This window comes from Myotis lucifugus, unplaced genomic scaffold (assembly GCF_000147115.1).
Source record: "Myotis lucifugus unplaced genomic scaffold, Myoluc2.0 scaffold_200, whole genome shotgun sequence".
NCBI classification, from domain to species: Eukaryota; Metazoa; Chordata; class Mammalia; order Chiroptera; family Vespertilionidae; genus Myotis; species Myotis lucifugus.
The window spans coordinates 464,075-483,931 of record NW_005871248.1 but is presented as its reverse complement, the minus strand read 5'-3'; the positions used below and the strand labels follow the sequence as shown (position 1 = coordinate 483,931).

Sequence of the window (19,857 nt, the reverse complement as noted above, 5' to 3'; positions counted from 1 at the left end):
TACCATAGAAATGTATACTTGAAACCTATATGATACTATTAACCAATGTCACCCCAATAAATTTAATTAAAAAATAATAAATGGTTGTAAATGACAAAGCTAATTATAGAGGTTCCTTTAGAGCAGCGGTTCTCAACCTGTGGGTCGTGACCCCTTTGGCGGTCAAATGACCCTTTCACAGGGGTCGCCTAAGACCATCCTGCATATCAGATATTTACATTATGATTCATAACAGTAGCAACATTACAGTTATGAAGCAGCAACGAAAATAATTTTATGGTTGGGTCACAACATGAGGAACTGTATTTAAAGGGCCAGAGGTTGAGAACCACTGCTTTAGAGCGTTTCCAAGTTTATCAGATACAAGCAAGGGTTGGAGGCAGTTTTGTATCACCTTCTATGCCAGTGATGGCGAACCTATGACACACGTTTCAGAGGTGACACGCGAACTCATTTTTTTGGTTGATTTTTCTTTGTTAAATGGCATTTAAATATATAAAATAAATATCAAAAATGTAAATCTTTGTTTTACTATGGTAGCAAATATCAAAAAATTTCTATATGTGACACGGCACCAGAGTTAAGTTAGGGTTTTTCAAAATGCTGACACACCGAGCTCAAAAGGTTCGCCATCACTATTCTATGCTATGATCTTCCTTAAAGAGCTAGTATACTAGTATTTCGCCTAAGAGGATATTTCCACATTATGTGCATATATGCATATTTGTAAACTGATATTATATGTTAGTATATGTGTATATAGACATATAAAATTCCAATTCCAGAAACTGCTATAAATGTGAGACTTCAGAAATCACCCATTTGTATCACAAACTATTTCACAGACATTCTTTCCCAGAAAGATGAGGTGTCACTGACTACTAAATAAGAAGTTAAAAATATTTTATGCAACCAAAACAAAAGCGTTAAAAGGTAGCTAAAAGGTCAGGAGGCGCCCTGGTCAGTGTGGCTCAGTTGGTGGGAGCATCACCTGTACACCGAAGGTTGCGGGTTTGATTCCTAGTCAGTGGACATACCCAGGTTGCAGATTCTATCCCCATGCAGCGTACAGGAAGGCAACCAATTGGTGTTTCTCTCAAGGCAACCAATTGATGTTTCTCTCTCTCAACGATGTTTCTCTCTCTCTCTTCATTTCCCTCTCTCTAAAATCAATAAGCATGTCCTCAGATGAGGACAAAAAAAAAAGGGAGACAATACCTATCCTATTTTTGCTCTTTTATTAGAGTTCATGATATTTAAAACAATTTTTCTACAGGAAAATTATTTAAACTTTATTAGAATAAAGAGTTATTTATAATACACTATACTTATGATTTAGTAGTCACAAGTTAAGCTCACATATGGTTTGGAACATATAGCCATTCCCAAAGGAGTTATGCAATGTCATTTCAATGCAACCACGAGCAAATATGGTGAAAGACTCAGAGGCAAATCTGCAGTTGTAATTTGGATTTATTATGTTATTTTTCATGGTCAGGTCAAAATATTGCACAGACAACAAATAAAAACATTATAAACAATTATCATATTGTCTATAAAATAGTAATATGAGTAACAGAAAAAAATCTCAGCATAGAAGAAACTGATCAAAAGAATAAGGGTTAGACATCCTACTGCATTAGAATAATTATTAGAACTTGTGTTAAATTCCATCAAACACATGAAGATGTGAAGTTTCAACTGGATTCATTTCTATAAATAAGTTAGTTAAGTTCTTCCTAACTAAAAAGAAATAAAACTTTGTCAACTGAACAGTGCATTTTCCCAGGTATTATGAAGAGAGCGTTATTTATTCTAAAGTATGCATAGTTCTCATTAAAACAGAAAAATATAGGTGCTTGAAAATTACCAAAGAATCTATTAAGTAAAGTATGTAATCAGGAAACTGACACTTTGAGGTCCTCTCCAAATGACAGAAGAGCTAGAAAGAGTACATAACCGCACCCCCCCCCGCAAGAGCTATACTCCACCCTTCCAAGAGACACATACATAAAGACATGCACGTTCCTAAACTTGAATAGGCTCTACAAAAAATCAAAAGCAAATCTAATAACCTGCCAGAGGACTTTGGGGTTTTGGATAGCATTCTGAACTTGGGATGTTTATCTATAACACACCTGAATTCTGAATGGGCCACTTGTCATTATGGTAACGTCCTCATTCCCTTCCCTTCCCTTTCCCTCCCAGAAGTTGATGCTACCTTTCCAGCAGATAAGAGGTCCCTTCGACAGAACACCCTGGGAGCTTCTGACTAGGTAGTACTTTAAGTGCTTCTGCTTCTTTGGCTGGGTGGTGAGCTTCAAGTTAATGTGGTTGGAAAATTCCGTGAAATACCGAAATCCTCTTTCTCCACAGCCGATACAGTTTCCAGAAAACCCTGGAAGGAGGGAAACCCAAGTTACTGGTGGCTTTGTATGTTGTTACAATACCTTTATATATAAGAAGCACACCCTTATTAAGCATTTTCGACTCAATAATTTCCCAATTTTAAAAAAATAATTCAAAGGAAAAACCAGGTACAGTATTTTAGCAGTTATTTCATATCAGTGAAAGACTGAAAATAATTTTTTAAATGTTTAATGCTCTAAAAAGACAATGGTTAGGAAAACAGAATGGATAATAACATGCGATAGACTATATAATTGACATAAAAAAAGGAAAAGGTCCTAGAGAAGTCTATTATTTCTTCCCCACATACTCCCTTTTTAGACAACCTGCTGGTCTGGTCCAATATCTGACTCAATCTGGGACAGTCAGTATATCTCGCCTGAAATTTATGTCCCCCAAAGAGCCAGTCAGTATATCTCGCCTGAAATTTTGAAATAATTACAAAGAGTCAATCAGATAGCTGTGGACCCTGAATTTATGAGGTTTTGTAAAACTGGAACCCAAGTTGGGACTATGTCAACCACATGTCAGCTAAGGTGTGGGAGAGAACAAACAGAAATGTGAAGAGGAAGCTGGTCTGTAGATAGAAGAGCATGGGCACTGATGTGTAAACTCAGGTCATTGTCAACTTTCCAGTTTCTTTGAGATCTAGCTGTACTTCCCGGCATGAGTTCCTTGAGATTCCCATTTCCTCTTTACTCAAACTAGCTTATGATTCTTTTAGCTATAACAGCCAAACAATTCTCAGTCAGATCAATCAAACAAAATAAAACTTTCAGTGACCTGCTTAGAGCAGGGGACACAGAAAGAAGAAGAAATGGAGAAGGCTCGGAGGATGAGAGGCCAAGCTTTGCTTTGTTGGAAATGATTTTTCAGTTCCTCTTAATACACAGAGGTAAAGGTGGACAGGAAGAGAGTGAGTACCTCTAGTTGTGACTGATGAGGACATAACACATGTACTATAATATAGTGAACAAGGACAAAAATATAAATAAGAAAGGGCATTCCAAACTTCATAAATAGAACATCTCTACATACAAATAAGTAATTGGAAATAAATTCACTGATGAAGTGATACATTTTTTAAAGCCCCCAAAACAATCTACTACATAATTAACAAATATAGAAATATAGATAAGGAGAGAAGAAAAAGGCTATGAGGATTAAAGACAGACTATCTTTAAAAAAAAAGTGTATATATATTTCAGAGACGAAGGGAGAGGGAGAGAGAGATACTAGTAGAAATATTAATGATGAAAGAGAATCATTGATTGGCTATCTCCTGCACACCCACACCGCAACCTGGTTGAGCCCGCAACCTGGGCATGAGCCCTGACCGGGAATCAAACCTTGACCTCCTGGTTCATAGGTCTATGCTCAGCCACTAGGCTAGTAGGAGGGGCAGGGATGCAAAACAGACCGGCCCCACTACATGTGTGTGGTGGTTAAAATCTGGAGGGATATTTCAACTGCAGAGGCTCCCCCCCTGAAGAGCAAGGGGTCTAAGTTCCATGCCTAGCTCCCCAGCCTGAAACACTAGTATGGAAAGAAGAGCCCACATAACATCTGACTGAAAATCAGTGGAGATTTTGTCTGTCCAGCGAGACGGAAGGCTGCTGGAAACCCAGGTGTCCCCCAAAGAGCCTGTATAGAAACTCTTGTTCACAGGCACTTACCCTGGGTTTCAGCAGAGGGACAGTGGCTGAGGGGGAAGGGCTCCAGAAATATATAGGGAGAAACTGAGGTGTGTGGCTTCAGGGTAAGGGCTAGAAAGATGGCTGCCTTTGTTCCTGTGTTGGGCCCTCCTAATGCATGGCCAAATCTGCATCTGCATTAGGCTAGTGAACTCCACTACTCCACCCTGATAGATGCTAAGATGCACCAACTCACTCACTGCCAGAGGCTCATACAGTAGCAGCCAGCCTAGACTTGTGTTGCAGTCTTTCCTTAAAAACACTCAAGGAACTCCAGTCAAACCAGGAGAGAAACTGAGTTGTGTGGCATCAGAGTGAGGGCTAATGGAATGAGCACTATCTTTCCTATGTTGAGCCTTCCCCCTACACAGCCAGATCTGAATCTGCATTAGCCTGGTGAACCTGAACAGCTCTACCCTGACGACTCTCTGAGACCCCACCCCACCACAAAGATCCACAGCCCCAGGCAGATGGCAGATAGCCTTGGTATACCCTGTGGGACTACATCAAACAAAAAAGTTTTTGCACAGCAAAGAAAATCATCAACAAAATAAAAGGAACGTGATGAATGGGAGAGTGTATTCGCCAATGATACATCTGATAAGGAGTCAATATCCAAAATTTATAAAGAACTCACATAACTCAACACCCAAATAACAAACAATCCCCTTAAAAAATGGACTGAGGATCTGACTAGAATTTCTCCAAAGAAAGCATACAGATGGCCAATAGACATATGAAAAGACGCTCAACATCAATAATTATCCAAGAAATGCAAATTAAAACCACAATGGGGTATCACCTCACACCTGGCAGAAAAGCTACCATCAATGAATCAACAAACAAAGGGAACACTGCAAATTTGTGCAGCCATTATGGAAAACCATATGGAGGATCCTTAAAAAGTTTAAAATGGAACTTCCACAACTAGAGAAAGAACTGGGGAAGCTCAGAGTAAGGAAATAATAAAGATCAGAGCAAAAACAAATGACAGAAACTAAAAACAAAAACAAAAAAACAATTCCAAATGAAACCAAGAGCTGATTCTTTGAAAACATAAAATAAGATTGATGACACTTGCCCTAGCTGGTTTGGCTCAGTGGATAGAACATTGACTGAAGGGTCCCACGTTCAATTCCCAAGGGCACATGCCCGGGTTGCAGGCTTGGTCCCCAGTGTGGGGCGTGTAGGAGACAGCCGATCAATGAATCTCTCTCATCATTGATGTTTCTATCTCTCTCTCCCTCTCCCTTCCTCTCTAAAATCAATTAAAAAAATATTTTAAAAAAAGATTGATGAAACTTTAACCAGACTTACCAAGAAACAAAGAGAGAGAACCCAAATAAGTAAAATAAAAAATGAAAGAGGAGAGTAACAACTGACATCACAGAAATATAAAAATTGTAAGAAAATAGTATGGCCCTAGCCAGTTTTGCTCAGTGGATAGAGCATCGGCCTGTGGAGTGAAGAGTCCTGGGTTAGATTCCAGTCAAGGGCACGTGCCTGGGTTGTGGGCTCAACCCCTGAACCACATCCAGCACAGCCAGTGGTGAACCTGAGGAGGGGTGGTGAAGGATTAAAGAAAACAGACAAGAGAATACAGTTGGGGCCAGGTGGGACACTGTTCTCAGATGGAGAGACAGTGCCACAGCCTGCAAGCTGAGTCTTTATTTTAAAGTCAGATCCCACGAGGCAAAGCAAGGGCGTGGTCAAGATGTTTACAATGTTCTAGAGAGTTTTGAATCTACTTGATTACATGCACCTGAGAACTCTATCAAGCTCTGTTTTGGCAGCACTTGCTGCACATCCCGCAGCCCACATCACTCAGTCACCTGGGACCACAAGTTCGGACCATAAGGTCAACCTTACAACCACAGCCTTTGGCTATAATTGTGCTGGGAGGGCTTTGCCCTCCAAGCTGGGACCTGCATGTGGCTTTGCCACGAGAGGACTGTGCCCTCTCATTAGTCCAAAGCTTGAACCTGTCCAAACGCTGTAGCCGCTCTCCACAGACCCCCAGTAGGGGGCATGCAGGAGGCAGCGGATCAATGATTCTCTCTCATCATTGATGTTTCTATCTCTTTCCCTCTCCCTTCCTCTCTGAAATCAATAAAAGGAAGGAAGAAGGAAGGAAGGAAGGAAGGAAGGAAGGAAGGAAGGAAGGAAGGAAGGAAGGAAGGAAGGAAGGAATAAATTAGTACGAATAACTATATGCCAACAAATAGGACAACCTGGATGAAATAGACAAATTCCTGGAAACATACAATCTTCTAAAACTCAATCAGGAAGAATCACAAAACCTAAATAGACCAATTAACAACTAATGAAATTGAAGCAGTAATAATAATAATAATAAAAAACTCACAGCAAACAAAAGTCCTGGACCGGATAACTTCACAGGCAAATTTTACCAAACATTCAAAGAAGAACTAAAACCTATCCTCCTCAAACTACTCCAAAAAAAAAATTCAAGAGGAGGGAATACTCCCAAGCTCATTTTACAAAGCCAAACTTATCCTAATTCCAAAACTAGACAAAGACACTACAAAGAAAGAAAATTATAGGCCAATATCCCTGATGCTGAAATTCTCAAGAAAATATTAACTAATCAGATCCAGCAATACATTAAACAGATTACATACCATGATCAAGTGGAATTTATTCCGGGGATGCAAGGCTGGTACAATATTTGCAAATCAATAAATGTGATACATCACATAAAACAAAATGAAAGATAAAAATTTCATGATCGGCCGAAACCGGTTTGGCTCAGTGGATAGAGCGTTGGCCTGCGGACTGAAAGGTCCCAGGTTCGATTCCGGTCGAGGGCATGTACCTGGGTTGCAGGCACATCCCCAGTAGGAGATGTGCAGGAGGCAGCTGATCGATGTTTCTCTCTCATCGATGTTTCTAGCTCTCTATCTCTCTCCCTTCCTCTCTGTAAAAAATCAATAAAATATATTAAAAAAAAATTTCATGATCGTATCAATTGATGCAGAAAAAACATTCAATAAAATCCAAACTAATTTATGATAAAAACTCTCACCAAAGTGGGAATAAATGGACCATATCTCAACATAATAAAAGCCATATGTGAAAAACCTACAGTCAACATCATACTTAATAGGCAAAAACTAAGTGTCTCCCTTAAGATCAGGAATAAGAGAGGGATGTCTGCTTTCACCACTCTTATTCAACATAGTATTGGAAGTTCTAGCCACAGTGATCAGAAAAGAAGAAATAAGAGGGATCCAAATTGAAAAGGAGGAAGTAAAACTGTCATTATTCACAGATCACATAATATTATATATAAAAAACCCTAAAGATTCCACCCTAAAACTACTAGATCTAATAAATGAATTTGGGAAAGTAGCAGGATATATGCTCAATATCCAGAAACCTATACACCAATAATGAACTTTCAGAAAGAGAAACTAAGAAAGCAATCCCATTTAATATTGCAATAACAACAACAAAAAAAGGTACCAAGGAATAAATTTAACCAAGGAGGTAAAAGACCTGTACTCGAAAACCTATAGGACATTGAAGAAAGAAACTGAAGAAAACACAAATAAGTGGAAGCAAATACCATGCTCATAGACTGGAAGAATGATTAATATCATTATAAAACCCATACTAAAGCAATCTATAGATTCAGTACAATCCCTATTAAAATACTAATGGCATATTTCACAGATCTAAAAAAAGTATTTAAAAAATTTATATGGAACCAAAAAAGACCTAAATAGCCTCAGCAATCTTGAGATAGAACACAGTTGGATACCAGATATCAAACTATACTACAAGGCCACTGTAATCAAAATAGCCTGGTACTGGCAAAGAATAGGCATATAGATCAATGGAACAGAACAGAGATCCCAGAAATCAATCCATGCCTCTATGGTCAATTAATATTTGACAAAGGAGGCAAGAGTATACAATGAAGTAAATACAGTCTCATCAATAAATGGTGCTGGGAAAATTGGACAGGTACATGTAAAAAATGAAACTAGACCATCAACTTACACCAGACACAAAATAAAATCAAAATGTGTAAATGACTTAAATGTAAGTCATGAAACCATAAAAATCCTAAAAGAAGATATAGGCAGTAAAATCTCTAAAATCTCAGACATCTCTCATAGCAATATTTTTGCTCCTAGGGCAAGGTAAACAAAGAAAAAATAAACAAATGAAACCACATCAAACTAAAAAGCTTCTACACAACAAAAGAAACCATCATCAAAATGAAAAGGGAACTCACTGTATGGGAGAACATATTCGCCAATGGTACATCTGATAAGGGTTTAATTTCCAAAATATATAAAGAACATATACAACTCAACACCAGGAAGACAAACAATCCAATTAAAAAATGAACAAAGGACCTTTCAAAGAGGACATACAGATAGCCAATAGAAAAAATGCTCAACATCACTAATCATCAAAGCGATGCTAATTAAAACTACAATGACCTATCACCTCATATCTGCTAGAATGGCTACCATCAGTAAGTCAAAAAACAAGTGCTGGAGGGGATGTAGAGAAAAAGGAACCCTAGTGCACTGTTGGTGGGAATGTATACTGGTGTGCAGCCACTTTGGAAAACAGTATGGAGTTTCCTCAAAAAATTAAAAATAAAACTGCCTTTTGACCCAGTGGTCCCACTTCTGGGAATATATCCTAAGAATATATATCAGAAAAAATATATGCACCCCTATGTTCATAGCAGAGCTATTTACAATAGACAAAATCTGGAAACAGCCCAAGTGCCCATCGATAGATGAGTGGATAAAAAAGCTGTGGTACGTTTACACAATGGAATACTATGTGGCTATAAAAAGGGACTCTTGGGTTTTGCTGCAGCATGGATGGACCTGGAGATTATAATGCTAAACGAAATAAGCCAGTCAGAGAAAGATAAATACCATATGATCTCACTTACATGTGTAATCTAATGAACAAAATAGAACCAGAGTTATGGATACATGATACAGTCTGACAAATGTGTAAGGGAAGGGGGGTGGGTAGACAGGATGAAAGGTGAAGAAAATAGTCAAAGAACATATATCCATAGCCCATGAACACAGACAAAAATGTGGTTAGGGCCAGAGGGAGGAAAGGGCAGGGTCTAGGTGTAGGGAGCAAAGGGGGTATGGGGGACATCTGTAATAACGTCAACAATCAAAGTAACAAAATAACAAAAAATAAACTACACAATAAAATGTAATTTCCGTATGACCCAGTGATTCCACTTCTGGGTAAATATTTGAAGAAATCCAAAACACTAATTTAAAAAGATATCTGCACTTCTATGTTTACTGCAGCATTATTTACAATAGCCAAGATATGGAAGCAACCCATCAATAGATGATTGGATAAAAAAGATGTGGTATATATGTCCAATGGAGTATCACTTGGCCATAAAAAAAGATTGAAATCTTACCATTTGTGAAACATGGATGGACCTAGAGCAGTGATGGCAAACCTATGACACGCGTGTCAGAGGTGACACGCGAACTCATTTTTTTGGTTGATTTTTCTTTGTTAAATGGCATTTAAATATATAAAATAAATATAAAAAATATAAGTCTTTGTTTTACTATGGTTGCAAATATCAAAAAATGTCTATATGTGACACGGCACCAGAGTTAAGTTAGGGTTTTTCAAAATGCTGACACACCGAGCTCAAAAGGTTCACCATCACTGACCTAGAGGGTACTGTGCTAAGTGAAATAAGTCAGACAGAGAAAGACAAATACCATATGATTTCACTTATATGTAGAATCTAAAGAACAAAATGAACAAATAAATAAACAGAAACAGACTGATAAATACAGAGAACAAACTAAGGGTTTGCTAGATTGGGGTGGGGGGGCAGAGGGGTGGTTGTTGTAGGGCTGAGTAAAAAAGGTGAAGGGATTAAGAAGTACAATTTGGTAGTTACTAAATAGTCACATGGATGTAAAGCACAGCATACCAGAAAGCAAAACAATTTTGAGATAAAGGTATGCATTATTTTATATATATACTAGAGGCCCGGTGCACAAAATTCATACACTGGGAGGGGGGTCCCTCAGCCCGGCCTGTGCCCTCTCGCAGTCCGGGATCCCTGGGGGATGTCCGCCGGTAGTCAGACATCCCTCTCGCAGTCTGGGACCCCTCTCTCCTTAATGCCCTCCTGCAGCAGAGGCAGGAGAGGCTCCTGCCACCGCCACTGTGCTTGTCAGCCGTGAGCCCAGCTTCTGGCTGAACGGTGCTCCTGCGTTGAGCGTCTGCCCTTGGTGGTCAGTGCGCATCATAGCGACCAGTCATTCCACCAGTCATTCCACCATTTGGTCAATTTGCATATTAGGGTTTTATTATATAGGATATATTTTTTTCCTAGTTATGTTGGGTGAACTAATGCTAAATATAAAATGAGAATCACATCAACCAAGGGTAGTTATAAATAATGGATGGTATGGAAAAACTACAAGTAAGTTACAAAGTAGATAATCCACAGCTGAATAATTGAGAGGACCTGACATCAGGTGTTTTGAGAATGAATAAAAAATAAAAAATAACTTTTAAGTAGTAGGAAAAATGTTTCATACTTGCACTAAACTATATAGGGTGGGATAAAAGTAAGTTTACATTTGTTCATATGGAAAATAATACAATAAATAATAATACAAGAATAAACTGTTTTGCATACTCACAACTATAAACCTACTTTTGCCAAACTCCATATTCCTCAACTAATTCTGCAATTTTAAAAAAATTCAGTGATAATTTAAAATAAACTTGTATTTTAACTCCACCTTGGAAGGAATTTTATAGGTGTGAAATACTCACCTAAAAGTGCATTTTTCCCATGATCATCCGGTAGAAATCGTTTGTCTACAGCACATACTAGGATGTGTTCAGGAAGATTGGGAGACTTTGCCCCCACCAGAAGGAACCCTGCTGGGATGTCGATTGGTTCCATACACAGAGATACCAAACGCAAATCCTTTCCTGCTTGACAAAAACCTAAAAACCAGAAAAAAGACAGAAATGTTTAGGGAGGTTAAAATGCTTTGTAACCCATTTGGAGAGTAAAGTTTACCTGTGGGAATCACTATTAAGAACTTAAAGTCTGTGTACTCCAATGAGAAGACAAATCTATTATATGTGCCCCTCTGAATAGAGATGAAAAGACACTAGGAGATATTCTGACTGGTGCAGCCAACACTGACAACTTTCATATTTTTTTTCCATAAATAAAAATATGATAAAGATACAGCAAACTTTGAAAAAATGTAGGTAATTTTTATGTGCACACAATATAATATTTTAACTCTCAATGCAAATTCACTTTTACAAAGGAACAATCGAAGAACAGAGATGCTGTCTGTTTCACGTACAGGAGACTGAAGCTCCGAGTTTGGTGACTCAGAAACGAATAGGCAGGGACTAGAAGTCAGAACTGTTAGGTTATTTTCACGAGTTATGACATGAAATGACAAGATATGACAAGATAACACATTACAGTAATTCATTAGTTCATGATTTATTAAAAATCATTTGCAACTGATGCTGTACTAGGCCTGGGGATACAGATATCTTCCTCTAAGAACTCATGTTATATCCCTAGCCGGTTTGGCTCAGTGGATAAAGCGCTGACCTGCAGACTGAAAGGTCCCGGGTTTGATTCCAGTCAAGGGCCCTTATCTCGGTCGCAGGCTCCTCCCCAGCCTGGGCCCTAGTTAGGGCACGTGAAGGAGGCAACCAATTGATGTGTTTACCTCACATCAATATTTCTGTCTTTTCCTCTCTCTTCCACTCTCTCTAAAAATTAATGGAAAAATATTTTCGCGTGAGGATTAAAAAAAAGAACTCATATTACAGCTAATTGGAAGACTGTATAAGGAACTGATAATCACAAAGCAATATTACAGAGGACTGCTATTTTCGGTTACAGATCACTGATGTGCAAGTCTTCAGGGACATGATCCTCCCTGCACTCTAATCATGTGATTCCCCTGGAGAGCTGTGACATTCTAGATTGATCTGGAGCTGGCACCTGACCCAAGCTGGGCCACTGAAACATCCCACGTTTCTGGCCATACTTGATCAGTGCAGGGATGGGCACTTGACATACACCAGGCCAATCAAAGCATTTTCCTTAAGAATTCAGAACATGAAACCAGAGAGAGCATGGCTTGGTTAGCTCTGTGCAACTCTATTCCTTGCTCTGTGAGAGAAGTCTGTCAGCAAAGATAGGAGGGATGTGGTGGTGGTGGGGGGTGTTCTGGCAGAGTTTGGATCCCTGAAGCTCAGCTGTATCTGCCTTTCCCATGGTTTGGTCATGACACCTTTTGCTTTGGAATTCTTCCAATAACCTCTTCATTCTACCTAAGCTAGTCTGAGTTGGGTTTCTGTCACTTGCAACCAAATTAGGCTGAATGAAAGTATGATAAGTGCTATTTGAGAGAGTTATAGGAGAGGGAGAATGGACTCTTTACACACAAACCTGAGGCGACCTCTATCATCACTGCCCAATATAAAGTGGAGAAGAACCATGCTAAATTCTTCTAGCATCAATTAATATTATGATTTAATAATTGGATGCCATCAGTTAGTATATGAGAAATGAAAAGATAACAACATCCAAATTTTATATGAAGCTGTGGTGCATAAAGCTACTATATGGTCTGGATCATCAAACCACAAAAGCAGACATAATAAAATTGAAAAAAGTCAACAGAAGAAAGACTAAATTGATAAGGACAATGGGGTTCAACTATCTCAAGTGTGTAGATCCCTTTTAAACATTAAAAAATTTCAAATTTAACTTTTAATGTTTGGAAATTGAGAAAAATAATATCAAAGTGTTTTTGTGTGCCCTAGCTGGTTTGGCTCAGTGGATACAGCATCGGCCTACGGGACTGAAGAGTCTCAGGTTCAATTCCGGTCAAGGGCACATGCCTGGGTTTCAGGCTTGATCCCTAGTAAGGGGCGTGCAGGAGGCAGCCAATCAATGATCTCTCTCATCATTGATGTTTCAATCTTTCTCTCCCTCTCCCTTCCTCTCTGAAATCAATACAAATATATTTTTAAAAGTTTTTGTGAATTCTTTAACAATTTTAAATGAATCTGTCTTTTATCATTCACAATATCATCTATATTTGTTTGAAAAATAGTGATTTTTATATTCTCAGTCATATTAGTTATTCAGTTTACAAACATTTTTGGAGGCTAAGTATACATAAACCCCTTGAAAAAAATTCTGCTGCCCCACTCCCAATAAGGGACAGGACTCACAGTTTTTTTAAACTCTGGAAATTGGAAATTGATAATAATGACGGTGATAGTATCATGATATTGATGGCAGCTAAAATTTATGGAGCACTTAACCTAAGTCAGGTACAGTGCTAATCACTATTTAAATTATGTTATTTAACCCTCTCAACAACTGTAGGTAGGTACCACTATCTCCTTTTCATAGATGAAGAAACTGAAGCTCAAAAAGGTTAGGGAAGTTGCCCAAGGTTACACAATTAGTCCAGTAAAGTTTAGTGATATAAGACATGGGACGTTTACTATGTGGAAACAGATAAAAAGCGTACTATTCAACTTAGCTAAAGAAAAACTAAGAACAGTTATAATCCAGAGCTAAAACTACGAGGGGTGAACATAGTCTTTTCTACCAAATTCTAAAATACTAAATCTGGAGGCATTTTAAAGTCCTAAAAGGAACACTAAATTTTTAATCAAAGGCTTTATTAATTTACATATAGACAATAAACCTAGAAACACATTTTCCCTAAAAAGTATCACCTTTATTGTGATTTGCTCCAAAAAGTAATATCTCCCCAAATTCAGTGATGAGAGGATCACGATTGCCTATTTTTTAAAATAAATTTTTATTGATTTCAGAGAGGGGGAGATAGAAACATCAGTGATGAGAGTGAGCCATTGGTCGGCTGTCTCTTGTATGGCCCACACTGAGGATCAAGCCCGCAACCCAGGCATATGCTCTGACCAGGAATTGAACCTTGATCTCCTGGTTCATAGATTGACACTTAACTACTGATCCACGCTAGCCTGGCACGATTGCCTATTGATGGCAAACAGAATGCTTGGGGAGTTGTTTCTGTTACCCAGGAGTAATACAGCCATCTACAGCCTTGATTCACTCTATATTAGGAGGAGTGGACTAGATAGAACCATAAGCCTGTACCAATTTGTACCAATCTGCAAATTATTACAAGCCTTTTTAGACCATCAGAGCTATATGGAACCTCAAGAGTATCAGTTAGAGCATTCCCCAACAAACGATTTTCAAACCCCCAGGGATTCAAATATCTGGTGTAACAGGTGGTTCTATTTCCCCACTGTTAGGGATGTATTAGATTACTGACCTAATAAAGATCAATATTAAAGCTCAATTAAAATCTCAAACAAAATAAAAGAAACCTTACTACTCCCTGTAGGATAATTTTGAATTATCTCTGAACTAATCCCAAAAGAAAGATCTAATGTTTCTTTTAGAGGCTCCTGGAGAAAGCATGGGCAAGAAAGATAAGCTATCATTGAGGTGGGCATACAAATTACAATTTATTTGACAAATGTGCCTCTAAATAGTTTCATTTTCTGAGAATAAAAGTAAAATATTGTCTAAAACCAAGACTCTTGCAGCAAATTACTTTAATTTAAAAAAAATAAGAGGGCTCCTCTTTATAAACTTCATCTGCATTTCCTTAAGAAAATAGCCAAGGTTTTCACTTCACAGAACCCAATTTGCATTCTCCAATTATCTCCAATTTGAAGGTTACAGAGTAATCTAAATGGGGGGAGGGAAAAGTTTACTGAAAGAGCTGTAAATACAAACTAAAGTAATCAAGGCAGTATTTGGAGGCCTAAAATTTGGTTGCTCTTCACCCTTTTAGACACTCAACTGCCTCCCAGCAGGGTAGGAAACTACTCTATTCCAATAATTTACATAAGAAATTAGCAACCAAAATTTACATCTGAATGGTAACCCCCCAGAAGCCCATCGGGTGTGAAGTATCTGCTTATCTAAATTGCCTCTAAAAATAGCTTCAGCTTCCTTAAGCCTTAGGTAAATACAGGATTTCCCATGACAGGAAGGTGGTCCACTGAAGCAAGTCCAGCATCACATTGCCCTATTTTACTGACATTTTTACAAGGAACATTTCAGGGCTCCGAGTGAGAAGACTCTTAGAACTACCTTAGATGAGTCAAATTGAAAGAGCCATGGATGAGCTATGAATTATCAAATTATAAACAATACCTTTTGTGTTTAATGACCACGTCACCTCAGGTGAATTAAAGGGGGAAAACAAATAATGGACGTTAATTAATTATAAGAAACCAAAAGTAGCTGATGGAATCTAAGTGTAGCTAGTATTTTGGGGTTGTCTGAGAATATGAATCTTGTGCTTAGGTGAAATAGTTCTTTTTTTGTTAGGAAAAAAAGCGCCTCTAAGATAACTATCCTCTTTAAAATAACTATTACTCTTCCCTTATGCTTCACAGAATCACTTGCTATCTGCTAGATCACTGAGTTTATACCTTGGTGAGTCATAAACAGCTTTCCATACCTGGTTATATATAATATCAATGGAGCCAGATACCTCAAAGGCAGTCTAAAAACACACTTAGGGCACAGGAAAAAAAACAAAAACAAGGGGGAACCCTTCCCCCCATTTTTGGTATAAAATTTGATATTTCACAATGATCCCCTAAAGCTTTTACTCTGGTTCTATTTAACTCTTACATAGAACAAGGTTCTTGATGTCAATCCAACAATATTTTAAGCACTATTTCCACTTCTAGGTATTACTTGATAAATATGAGTTGACTCATCAATTAAATAAAAGGCATGAAAATGGATATAAAACAGGTAAGTGGAAACCAAATGCCAGTCACCTCCCACACCTCTACAGGTTTAAAGGCCTGTAATACATCAATGAATAAATTGATATGTATGCTAATATATTAAGTATCGGCAAAAGAAATCAATCATGTGGAAGCCAATAAATACATAAGGAACGATGTGCCAGAAGCAGGCCCAACTCCAAGAGCAGCAGTATTCATTTGCTAGAGACCACCTGTGGGGAAGCAGGCTAGATAAGCTACAAGGAAGATTATTCAGGTTTCCAAATCCCCCTAGGTAGTTTATCAGATAAGAGAGAAGGATGGAGGGAGGGGGAAGAAAGGGAGGGGGAGAGGAAGAGATAGAGATAGAGAGAAATCAAGGAGAAAATAAAATTTCCAAACAGTGCAGACTCATTCATCTGGCTTGGCATATTTGAATCTAGTTTATCCAAATTATTTGTACTTCAAGCTTTGTGGAGGGACTGTCCTCAAATTTTACCCCTTCCTTATCTTCTCCTCCCTTCCACCCCCAAGATTTTCACAATTTAGAATCACCCCTGGTCCAAATCAGTATGGATATAAAAGTTATACTCTGGCTAATATGGATAAAGTAGAACCCACATACTAATTAGGGTAGGAAGATCAGAAAACAGCATTGTATATCACAAAATGGAGAAAATAGGGTATAAATTAAATTGTGACATCACCAAAACCATGAAGTCCTGAAATGTTTTATATTAGGACTAGGATTTTCTTTTTTAAAGTGTGGTCAAAGAAGTGGTTGACAAAATACATTTTTCTTTTCTATAGATAACAATATACTGGATGAGTGGAAAAGGTAAATATAAATCATCTGTTATCTCTGTTATTGTTTTGTGGGTAGAAAAGAAAGAAGTAGGAAAAGAAAACACTAAAAAACTTCCTAAAGTAGTACCATTCTTGCAGGAAGTACCTGGAGTATTAGCAAAACATGACCTGAGTCTGCCATTGTCACATACCATCGCAAAAAGTCATCAACTGCTGTGAATCTTAGTCTCTTCATCGATAAGATGGGGTGATAATACTTGCCTTTCTTATAACACCTGCTATGAAGTCACAGGAGATAATGTAAGAGCATAATTATTCTTCATTCCTTTCTGTAATTATTGGTTTCTAGCCTTGAGCACAACATCTAATGATTGGAAACTAGTCAGGCAATATTAGAGGGATTAAAGAAAAAAAAAACTGAAACCCACCATCTGTAGTGCAAGACCCTTCTGGGGCAGGTTTTTGTGAATAGGGAATTGGTGGGCTATTTGAATCAGACATTTCTTCATCATCTTCGTCATCTTCCATTTCATTAACTGTTAGATTGTTAGAAAAATCCAGGCTTCCATTTTGAGTGTAGCGGTGTACCAAGTCTTTATCCAGATCCTCCACTTTGGGTTTTACATCTGGCAAGCAAATAAATCATAGCTAATTAATAAAAAGATGTTGAGGAAAGATAATCAAAAGAAAAATTCATAGTTCTTGAAAGATGTCTGAAGACAGGTAGACTAGCATTTTCTAACAATTAACCAGTTTATTTCAGAGGCCCCCAATTTGGAAGGCCCACTTCTTTTAAAAGGAGTCTAGGAATGTATGCGATTGAGAAACTTACCTGCAGGTGAGAATGGATGTTGGTCAGGGTCCAAGTAGAGCTGGGAAAAAATTGGCCGTGGTACCACACTACTACATCTCAGAGAGGCTTCTATGGAATTGTGAAGAGCTTCCTCAAATCGAGCAGATTTCAGTTGCCCAGCATATGAATTCCCCATGGTCTACATCACCATCCCCCCCGCAAAAAAAAGAGGAAAAAAGGAGAAAATTTATATAGTTAGAGGACCATATGTCTGCAGAGTACACATATAGCTGATATAAACTAATTCATATATCTTAACATATGAACTATATGAACTATACATATATTTCTTGTTACGACAATTTGTTTAAAGTATCTGTTAGCAGGTCACATTGCCTTTTGTTTTTACAGTCCAAACACATTTCAAAAGCCACTTTAAAGGATCTTGTATCTGAGAATCAAGCAGTAATAATGCCTTACCAAGTTCTCCAACCAGTAAATCAAGACTGACCTGTCAATTGTGAAGCCCAACCTGGTGACAAAGGGCCACACCTCCAACCTTAACACTGGTGGCTACCATAACCCTACACCAACTCTATCAATGGTTCAGAGTAAATCTCTACTTCTTTCTCTACTAAGATCTTATTACCCTAGGGGGAAAGATTCTTCTCTGGGGGAAAAAATGAAAGCTTTAGGATGATATATTTAATTGACAAATTTCTGAAAGCAAGATTTGAGCCTTTTAAACTCAGAGGACTCATTTATGCATTACCAGCATTTATTTGAAAAACACTGTTGTGTCTTTTGCTCCATCTGAATCACAACCTTATTTGAGACTCTTCAGGAGTTTATAATAAGAAGTTCTGAAGTAATGGTCTTTAATTCTCATCACTAATACTTGTATAGAACTTGCTAGTTACAAAATTTTCCATGTATATCAATAATAACTACAATTTTTCATGTGCTATTGGTTACAATTCTCAAAGTAAGGTCTAAGGTCCCTGAGACCCTTTTTGAGGTTCATGAGGTCAAAACTCTTTTCAAACTATTACTAAGAGATTATTTGCCTTTTCCACTCTCATTCTCTTGTATGTGTAAATTTTTAGAGGCTGTATGATGTATGACATTGCAACAAATTGAATGCAGATAGACTACTCTTCTAACTTTTAAAAAAAGAAATAGTTATTTTTCATAAAATTTGTTATTTATGTTGATACATCCTGGGTTTACTATTTTTTAATTAAAATATTTTATAATTTCTTAGTTTTAATTTCTAATAAATATCTACATAAATAAAACTCAGTTTAGAGTATATAAAGGTTCTGAGATGAAAAGTCTGAGAACTGTTGGGCTAGGCAGTGTACTAAGTACTTTATAAAGATTATTTAATTCTCAGTGTTCTGAAGTATGTATGACCTCTTCCCACTTCATAGATTAAAAAACTGAAGCTTGGAGAAGCCAACTGACTTGCCCACTATCACCCGACTGGTAAGGGTGATATCTAGCCACGTGATGATAAATCCTGTACTCCTAGAGTACTACATAGGCTCAACTTGGGTAAATCTCATTTCAAGAAAGGCAATTTTGAGACTATCTTAGCCCTACTTTTCCCAGAAAAGTGAGCGAGAGATATATTAAATTTTATCTGGAATTCCAACTTGGATTGACTTCCTAGAGGAAGTCCCTGGAGGACTGGTTAAGAAGGAAAGTGAGTATGCATCTGGGCTCAGCAGGAAGAGAGAGCCAAGTTCCAGTGGTGAGGACTCATAGAAGACATGCATAATCCCTCAAGAGCATCAGCAATACTCAGATGAAGACAAAGAGAAGTAACCATGAAGAGACTTGGTAGAGGGAAAGAAACTGACCGACTTTATTCCAAATGAAAGCATAACTGGGCTTTGTTAAAAATGGTAATAATGTGAAGAATTATAGAACTGACCATAGACTTCTTTAGTGCTTAGTATGAAGTTCTGATCCTTCTCATTGATAATTCAATGCTATTGTTGAACATGTAGTTGTTTTTGTTTTTGCTGTTCTTTATTTTATTATTTTTTATTGAATTTGTTGAGGTAACATTGATTAATAAAATTATATAGGTTTCAGGCGTACAATTCTATAAGACGTCAATTGTATATTGTACTGCATGTTTACCACCTCAAGTCAAGCCTCCTTCCATCACCATTTATCCCCCTATACTCTTCTCTACCCTCCCCCATCCCCCTTTCCCTCTTGTAATCACCATGCTGTTGTTTGTGTGTATGAGTTTTGTTTTCTTCTTAATCCCTT

The 19,857-nt window shown here is 37.8% G+C and overlaps 1 protein-coding gene across 1 annotated transcript in view; it reads right to left on the bottom strand.

Annotated features, from left to right (window-relative positions):
* Positions 1-19,857, bottom strand: part of GREB1L (growth regulation by estrogen in breast cancer 1 like) — a 127,647-nt gene that overhangs the window by 87,958 nt on the left and 19,832 nt on the right. The window contains exons 3-6 of the mRNA XM_006097390.3: positions 17,611-17,770; positions 17,207-17,404; positions 10,941-11,117; positions 2,222-2,398 (exon numbers count right to left, since the gene is read on the bottom strand). Coding sequence (XP_006097452.1) covers positions 2,222-2,398; positions 10,941-11,117; positions 17,207-17,404; positions 17,611-17,767 — 709 coding nt within the window. The 5' untranslated portion in view covers positions 17,768-17,770. The remainder of the gene's footprint in view (positions 1-2,221; positions 2,399-10,940; positions 11,118-17,206; positions 17,405-17,610; positions 17,771-19,857) is intronic.